The sequence below is a fragment of the Danio aesculapii genome, chromosome 5 (assembly GCF_903798145.1).
Source record: "Danio aesculapii chromosome 5, fDanAes4.1, whole genome shotgun sequence".
Taxonomy (NCBI): Eukaryota; Metazoa; Chordata; class Actinopteri; order Cypriniformes; family Danionidae; genus Danio; species Danio aesculapii.
Window position 1 is genome coordinate 30,098,384 of NC_079439.1, and position 9,761 is coordinate 30,108,144.

The 9,761-nt window shown below is 36.9% G+C and overlaps 1 protein-coding gene across 1 annotated transcript in view; it reads left to right on the top strand.

Annotated features, from left to right (window-relative positions):
* Window positions 1-9,761, top strand: part of trafd1 (TRAF-type zinc finger domain containing 1) — an 11,661-nt gene continuing 1,900 nt past the window's right edge. The window contains exons 1-7 of the mRNA XM_056456789.1: window positions 1-424; window positions 736-773; window positions 1,554-1,689; window positions 3,531-3,584; window positions 3,668-4,091; window positions 6,031-6,392; window positions 6,848-7,096. Of these exons, the coding sequence (XP_056312764.1) occupies window positions 739-773; window positions 1,554-1,689; window positions 3,531-3,584; window positions 3,668-4,091; window positions 6,031-6,392; window positions 6,848-7,096 (1,260 nt within the window). The 5' untranslated portion in view covers window positions 1-424; window positions 736-738. The remainder of the gene's footprint in view (window positions 425-735; window positions 774-1,553; window positions 1,690-3,530; window positions 3,585-3,667; window positions 4,092-6,030; window positions 6,393-6,847; window positions 7,097-9,761) is intronic.

The following is a 9,761-nucleotide window of genomic DNA, read 5'->3' on the forward strand; positions in this document are numbered from 1 at the left end:
CAGTGTTGCTGTTTTCGCGGAGACCGCCTATCGCTGATAGTGTACATTACTGTGTCATGAAACGAAAGCTGAATAACCGTACTCGGCACAGATCTACCTCTTGTCGCTATTAATATATTACTTGTTTCTGTGTAGATATACAGTGTCTAATGACTCCAGCCATATGACCAAGCGCTACAGGAGCGTTATAGCTGACCAGCAATGAACACTTTTCGCTATGGCAGTCCGGAAATTTAGTTTAAACCACTTAGACCTTAAAGCTGCTATTGTGCACAGAATATGTGGACCGAATACAGTTAACTGGTTTGATATCAATGAATGATTGCTTCTTGGACCGAGAAAAAGGACGAACTGTACTAGTGAAGAGTTTACTTCTGTAAACTGCAGCTTCAGGTGGTTGCTAACAAGCTTCAGACATAAAAAGGTAACGTTAAAAGTGTAGGCTAACGTTAGTATGTCTAATCCTAACATGTTTGTGGGAAAATTATACATAATAACTGTATAACGTGCAGTCTCAGTGCTTACGTTGGTTTTTAAAGAACTACTACAGTAACGTTATCTCCAGTCTGTTCAGTTTCAGTGAGGGTTCACAGCAATTTAAGTCACTGAGAAGAGAAATTCAATGTTTGTTTAACTTCGGTGAATTTCCCCTGTTTAAATATTAATATTTTACGTAACTTATGCACGAATGTTTCATGGGGTGAAGAACTCGATTAATTATTGCTTTCTTCTCAGACAATGGCCGAAGAAAACACACAATTTTGCAGTAATTGGTAAGAATGAATTAATTCAGTAAATGAAATAAAGTTGTCATGTACTTACCCAAATGCTTTTTCGGTTTAGCACAAAGGAGAATGTTGGGCAGAGAGACCCTCGGTGTCCATTTCACTTTCATTTTCATCCTTATATTCCAAATGAAAGTGGTGTGTCACTGACTTCGTCATTCTCTAGCAACATTATATAACGTTAATAATGTTATAATGCATTATCTTGCATCACATCATTATTTTCATACAGGTTTTGTAACAAAGTTCAATGAGTGATGTAATTTTGTTTTCGGGTGAACTATCCCTTTGTATAAGGAATGCTGTTTTCTACACAAAAAAAAATCTATATCTATATATGTATGTATGTAAATATATATATATATATATATATATATATATATATATATATATATATATATATATATATATATATATATATATAATGAGGTGAAACAACATAATACTTGAGATTTCATTGGGACAACTTAATTTATGTTCAATCCACAAAAAATTTGTTAAAAGTGTTAAGTTAACTTAATCAATTTGTGTTGGGACAACATGAATGGATTGTGTGGAACCCTGCATTGTTTACAGTGTAGTTTCAGTTTCGGCGAATGCTTTAACACCTAATACTACTTTCTGTTATGCTTTCTGGGATAATTCTCTCAGAGTTATCACTAAGTCAAGGGCTTAATAGCAATGTTGGTGTTTAAAGATCACTACCTTATATGAGCCAACATTGTGAAAGAAAAAAAATCCTAACCCTGATATGCTGTCTGTCTGTAGCAAGCATAACATTCCAGAAGCCAACTTTACAACACATGAGATTCACTGTCGGAGGAACATTGCTCTGTGTGAAGTGTGCCAGGAGCCTTTTCCTCATGCTGAGCTTGTGCAGCACAAAGAGATGGACCATGCAGAGGTAAAGTCAAGCCAGGATGTATGATTAATTGATTTGATATGTCTTAATATCCCCAAGGAATCTTTTAATAATGCAGAAATAAGAAAATAAACAGTTCAAGGAAAAAAGGACTGAAAAATAGATGTACAGTCCAGTATAATCCAGTGTTTAGTGCAGAGGGCCTGCGTCCTTCAAAATTTTGTTCCAACCCCAGTCAGACACACCATAACCATCTAATCAAGCTGGATACTGGCCCTGGAGTTTGGGCATCCCTGGTTTAGTGTTATTTCCCCCCAAAATAAAATAAAATTCTATATAAAAAGTTTGCTTACCCTTCATCCAAAAATACACATTCATTCAGGAGAACACAAAAATTTGTTTAACTGTATCATCAGGGAGTCCAAAATGACATAACACACTTTCCAAAATATTTTCAATATGTGCCATTGTAATCTTTAATCTAAATTTCTTATTGAAAGCTGCACTATGCAACTTTAAAAAATGTGTTTTTGTCTTTCATCTCTATGGTGAGCCTGTAATAAGTGTTTAGATTCAAAGTATTTTAGTTATTTTGGACTGATCTCTGAAGAGTAGTCCAGTGCCTGTGATTCATCGTATCTATAAACAGAGAAAAATAGCTCTGGTTACAGTGTTCTTCAATATGGTTTTATACATGCATTTAAGTTCTAGAGTGATAATGGTTGGGTATTGTAGCTTTAAACTCTGCCTTACAATGACTGATGATTCTCTGATGAATGGTGCAGCTATACAAGGGTGGGACAATATTCCCTCCCTGAACAATAATCCAACAAAAAAAAGAATTTCCCTACATTTTTGTTCTAAAGAGATTTCAGTAGAATATACTTTACAATAGTGAAGAAAATATTGCTATTCTTATTTTTATGCAATTAAAACCGTAAAAAAGTCAGTGCCAATCAAAAGTTTGAAAGAAATATATTTTTGCTGTATTAAGCAATAAGTATGTATTATTTGATCAAGGATAAAATAAAAATGTATATTATGCTGTATAATTTCAAACAACTTAAAATATTTGTAATTTATTATGTGAAAACATTTATAACAAAAAGCAAACAAAAGTTGTTGTTTTTTGTTATTATTTCAAAGCAGTGCTGTTATTTTGAACTTTCTATCATTCTAAAATCCTGAAAAGTAAAATGCATTGCAGTTTACACAAAAATATGCATATAATTAAACATTGATAATAAAAAGAAGTAGAATCACTATTAATGGTTGAGCACTAATAATAATTGATCCGCATATAAGAATGATTTCTGGTCATGTGACACTGATGACAGGAATAATAATGCTTAAGTGTTGAATCACACGAATACACAACATATTTCATAATATTAGATTTATTTGATCTCTGATCAAATAAATGGATCTCTGATCAAATCAATTGGTGAGCAGAAAAAACACCTAATCTAGTTCACCCAAAAATGAAAATCTACGAACCTTTATGAAGTTCTGTTCTTCTGTTGAACACAAAAGAAGCTATTTTGAAGAAAGCTGAAAACCTGTAAGTTAACCACTTCCATCGTAGGAAAAATACCAATACAAATACTATGGAAGTCCATGATTACAGTTTTCCACCTTTTTTCAAAATATCTTATTTTGCATTTGACAGAAGAATCTCAGAGGTCTGAAACAAGTAAATTGTAAGTAAATGATGATGACACAATTTTCATTTTTTGTAGTGAACTATCCCTTTAAGGATTCCAATTTTTGACAAGTACTATATGACTTGTTTTATATAGCATAACATTAATAATGGTATCCATATTCAAATTGTTGTCCTTCACCATAGGTTTTAAAATACCAACCTTAACCTCTTTTTACAGGAACAGTGCAAATGTGGATTAAAAATAGAAAAAAGGTTCTTGGAGACCCACCAGGTACTGTTGTACATTATGAACAGCTTTGCTTATCGTTTTCATTGATGAATTCTGTAGATTTGACGATTTCTTGTTCCTCTCAGAGGTCAGAATGCAGTCATCGACTGGTTCCATGTCAGTTCTGTGATCTAGAGCTGGCCTCCTTTCAAGCTAAAGAGCACGAGGAGTACTGCGGGACCCGCACAGAGCCCTGTCCCATCTGCAAGTGCAATGTTATGCTGAGAGAACAACAAATCCATCCAGCCCTATGCGGAAGTCTGACTCCACCTGAGGAAAGGCACAGTAGTAGGGCAGGGTCCCAGTCTCCTGGAGCATGGTTTGAGGCACATTCCATCCACAACCTATTGAGGGCCCAGGAGAGGAGCCACAATAATAACAACACCGGGGCAGCAGACCGCAGAGGTCCACCACGACCCATTGAGGACAGACTGCATAACAGTACCAGAGGAACAGTGAGAGGAGGAACCAGGAGAAACACAGAAACGAGGAACAATGAATTTGCTTATTGTATGTATTAGTCAAGCTGTTTTAATAAGTATTTAGAAACAACATTTAGAGTAAAATGCATAATATATTGGTTATCTGCCTATACAAGACTCTTATCTATCCTAATCTATGGCTTTGATTGTGCATGCTTATTTCTGCCATTTTAGTTTTTTTTTCCATAGCAAAGTTGGCACAGAAGTACTTCTGAATTGGCAATTGATGTATTTAATGCAGCCATAGGTGACAGATATACTTTTAAACATAACTGCATGCTGCTATACTAGGTACTGAGGTGGGTCAGAGCAAATATAGTCCAGCCTGGCTTTTATGCTGCATTGTGCCTGTATACAGAATTTTGGGGTGCCACAAAGCAGCCCTAATTTTCCTGCAAAACAAGCCATACATCTACTTTAATTGCTTTTCAGACGTTTTTTTTATCCAGAGCGACTTTCAAATGAGGACAATAGAAGCATTCAGACCAACGATATGTAGTTGCTGTGACAAGTCCCAGTTAGTCTAGCACAGTACTTTCACACAAAAGTTGAATGAATGAACGGAAATAGAAAAGTGTGAAAATTGCTAGATCCAGCTGCTTGGGTCAAGTTAGGCTGGTCATTCCACCAGCAGAGAACAGTTAAGGTAAAAGTGATTTTATGGCTCTTTGTTTGGCACATCATGAGCAGAATGGAAGCTTCTGCAGTAGACAGAGATCTGAAGTAGTTAATTTAGTTAAAAGGGAAATCACAGCCAGTGGCTGTATTGTAAGCAAACGTCAATGGCTTGATGTGACGTTTGTGATTGCCAGTTGGCAACTACTGCAAACTGATGAACAGAGCTATGACCTGCCGTCTTTTCTTCTCTTTAACTTCCACTCTTGCTGCCACATATAGACAATACTGGCTAAAATGCCTGCCAAGAGTGTATCCCAATAGTCCAGTCTGGACAGAACAAGAGTTTAAGCAAAGAGTTGAGTAGCATGCTCCAGAAGAATGGGCCTAATCTTCCCAAAGCCCAAATTATGCATCATTGTCGAGTGATCCCTGTACCCAGGGCGCATCCCATGCACTTAGTCAATGTCATTGGAAGCATTTATACTTCTGCTTTCTGTCTGTGTTAATCTGCAAAATCTTCTAAAATGCTAGTTGGCAGTGGGGTTTCTATGCTTCACTGTGTCAAGTTTCTTTGCCGGTGTTTACTCTGGAAATGTGTGGGACGCTGCTACTATAGCAATGGTTCAAACTCATACTCATTGTGGTAAGAAAGTGGCAAGAACCACCGTTTGTTTAACAACTTCACAAAATAATCAAAACAAAAAGTATCGATTTAGAGCTAGACTATTCAGTCTTAGTAAAGACTATAGAACACACAAGACATGTTACTCGTATCTTTTTGAATGGGGAAAGGTGTAACTGTCAATATAGCGAATATGCCCACCTTATAGTACAGGAGCCCATCATCGACTGATGATATTCTGGGGGAGGGGCTCGGACCAGACGAAATTAGAAATGATACTAAAGAGGTGGATGTCGTTTAATTTTATTGGTGATTTCTATTATGAAATTCAATCGTAAGCTTGGCAAGCAGTTTTGGAGAATTTGATGTTTCCACATTCCGGCAGAATGCCCAAGCATACTTCCTGAGAGGCGTTTCAAAGATGGCCAACAAGTGAAATCACTTGCCTTAAAGGAACTTTGGTCATAGTCACTCCACAGACTGTTTACAGAAACTGTTTAATGCCGTTTAGGTGATGTAAATACTGTACTTTGTGCAAAAGTTAATAAATTGAAAGTTAATATTCTGAGTATTGTGTAGGCCAAATGCAATACCAGTTTATCCCTACAATAAACAATAGGCTTTGAATGAGTTTTAGGCATACAGCAGAATATTACAGGAGCTTTGGCTGAGATTTTACAGGATGCTCGGGGGGAGAACTAACCTTCCACTCTGCTCATTTCCTCAGTGCTGGATCAGGAAACAGAGCTGGGGAACAACAACAACAGCCTGCTGTGGTCTCTGGGACAACTGCCAGACTACGAGTCTTCCAGTCTGGACTACATGCTAGCCCTCAGCCTGCAGACTGAAGGTGACTTGGAGGACCCCCGACAAGAGGGTGTGTGGACTGATGTGTGGGACCAACGCATGGGAAGGACTCCAGCGCATAGCAATCTCACTTCCCAGCTCTCCTCCAACACCAGCAAGAACTGCACCACAGCTCACCCTAAAACCCACACAAACCTGGGCCAAAGCCCTTCCTCAAACATCATGCTGCCTTGTGAGTTCTGTGAAGAGCTCTTTCCAGAGGAAGACCTTATCTTACACCAGGTAAGTGATGAGGCCTCAATCATCCCATCAGCGTAAACTCCCTCTTGGCTTGATATTAAAGCCTCTTGTGTCTCTATAGAACTGGACAGTGGTGCCTATCAGTCATCATGGTGCCTCTAGAGTCAATTCTTTTAAGTGCATTTACATGTCTACGCTAACAGAGTACAGCATAAGCCATGTTTTTCACAGCAGGCTATTGTAATGTCAGCCCTGATGTTGAATCTCCCACTCCATTCCTTCTTGTCAGGTCACTATTGTTTCACAATGTGGTGTTTAGTTTCCATGGGAACCTCCTCGAATTTCAGCCCTCTAGGTTCTCCCACAGGCCGAACCCTGATCAGATTCGTCTCCTCTTTCTATGGCTGTACAAGAGGGCTGTGTTTTTCAAGTCACTTGTTTTGGGATTTTTCGTTTAGTGGCTGGCGTGAAGTAAATATTCTGTTTTTGTCTTCCAGACCGGCTGCAGTCCGGCCTCTGCTATCGCTTCCTTCAGTAAACAAGTTCCTTCTCTCCAATATGAAGACATCATCCCTCAAGGGACTAGCCATGTCATTCATCCTCGAACACCCAGTCCACCCACCCTGCCTCTCTCCGTTTCTCCAATCTCCTACAGTTCCTCCTCCAGCCCAGTTGAGGGCGACATGCTCATTCCTTGTGAGTTTTGTGGCGTTGCCTTGGAGGAGAATGTACTCTTTCACCACCAGGTATGGCAACCTGTGCTTTTCTTTCCTCCAGTATGTAGCAGTCATTAAATAGTTGTGCATCAAAAGTGCTTTTAAAGGGCACCTATGATGAAAATCATCTTTTGTAAGCGGTTTGGACAGAATTGTGTGTAGGTATAGTGTGTCATATGTCATACAACAGTCATATTGGAGTGAAGGAAATACAATAAGTCTCTTTTTAAAAATGTTCTGACGTTAAATATAGGATCCAAATCCCTCTCATTTTAAGGCCCACCGCAACGTGACATAGGAGTGCGGTTTCTCCGTCCACCGAATTGATTGACAGCCGCGTATTAACATGTCTCTATAGTAACATGTATAATCATATCCACAAGACAAGACGTCCACAAGACACAAAGCAACTGGGATTAAACAATCTCTTCAGCTCTCTGTGTTCAGCAGCACCTCTAGAATGACTTACAAGTTTAAAACATTTTTAAAACAGTGCATGATTTTAATAAAGACAGTAAAATTGCTGTAATTCATCACCACAGCTGCATGTCAGTACAATTATAAAAGAAGATGTTTCAATCCTGGTTTGTGGACAGGTTTATTTTGTACATTAAAAAAACAGATCTCCATACAGCAGTGGACATTAACGTGTATCCTGTCACATTTGGCATGCAAAAACAGTGCAACGCTAAACGCGCATGCGTGCTTGCGTGTGGGCAGGCGATCGAGCGCACAAACTTTATAACGACATTGTGTATAACTCGTTGTAGAAAGGCTTGAATTATCTCCACAACAAATACATCAAATAACCGCTGGGAAGGTTGTTACTGTAGTAAGGCAGATCTGCTTCATTTTTGTCTTTCACTGTGCTGCTTATGCATGAGATGCAGCAGAAGAAGCTACACCCATCATAGCATTAGTGAGCAATCTTTTTGGCTCTGACAGGCACGTAGGAATGGTGGGGGAGGAGATGCAGCTAATTTGCATTAAAGGCACAGGCACCAAAACAGCTACAAAGTCAAAACAGCTCAAATTTCCAGTATACACAAAGGTATAATAAACAGTCTGATGGGTATTTTTATTGTAATGTATTATTAATAATGTGAAACTTTACAGACACATTGTGGAGACACAAAAGACTTATTTTTAATCTTGAAAAGGGGTAAAATAGGTGCCCTTTAAGTAAAATTTACAATTTAAATTTACAAATCTTAAATGTTCCTTTTACCCAAGGTTAAATACAGTTTTAAAAGAGGGACCAGCTACAAGAAATAATACATAAACATAAGAAATTATGTATGTGGTATTTTTTTTTGCAATAAATACAAATAAATAAAACATTCAAAGGGTGAATATTTAAAGAATACTTTATGAAAATCGGTTCACTGAAGGATATTTTGTTACACAATTTATCTATTTGTATGAAACGGCACCATTTCATTTTTAAATTGCAGGAAAATTGTTGGGATTTTAAAAATAAAATGTTTTTCAACGTTCTATTAAATATCAGAAAAATGCCTTTCAAGTTTTCATAAATGAAATACTCTACATACTTGAGACATTTTGCTTTTATCCCACTAAATGAGCACTAATTACAATTTGTAGTTAATTGGTAACATCAGTAAACATTAGGAAAAATGTTTTGCAAAAAGAGCAGTTTCATAAATGTTTTGAAAAATCGCTACAAGCAAAATAAGAACATTTTATTATGACCCTAGTCTAGGGGCAAGGACGCAACATAAATAAAACACTCGACAAATAAAATAACTTTTATGAACCCTTGAAGTCTGGTCCGTTTATTTGTCAGAGAGGACCCACGGGAAAAATAATAAACAAAAAGTACACTACCTAGAACCAAACAAAATAACAGAAAAAAATACAAAAACTACTCCTACCTCCCTGACTATAAAGAAAAAACAGGAGAAAATATTTACAGAAAAGTGTAGCATCCAACCCCTACTGCTACTCACTGTCTAGGTATATACAGAGTACAATATTTACAATAACAAACAAACCAAAAACAAAATTACAGGGAAAAACATGGATGGGTAAACAACAAACAAAAGTCAAAATTTACACACACACCAAATGGGAAACACAATCAAAAATAACACTTAGCAACTATATAACTATAATTATATAACTATAACTATATAACTGAACACACCAAATGCAAAATCGCTTTCCCGGTCCATGCCCGTTTCCCTTTTTTACCTCTCAACAAATTAATCACAATGCATTTTGATAGTATTTCAATTTATTTCAAGGGTATATTGCAAAATCAACTTATACTGCAAAATAAGAGCACCATTTTATTTTCATAGCCCAAGTAGTGTTAAACAAAATCCTTCAACAACTTTTTTGCAAACTTTTTAAAATGGCAATAAATAATTTTTTAATAGCAGGATAATTTGATAATTTTGACAATTTCATAAATGAAATGCATGCTCCAATGATTCTAGATCTGCTTCACAAAATTGTCACTCCTTACAATTCAAATTCAATCTGTGTTCCAAAACATTGGGAGAACACATTTATGATATTATTTTGCAATTTGAATTGTAAGTTTAAATTCATTTGAATATATGCGCAATTTCCCTTATGCTTATTTCCAATCAGTTTTGAATCATTCATGATTTGTTTCTGCCAGTACGTTAAACCACTTCTCTGAATGTAAACCAAAAAGCACAGTGGT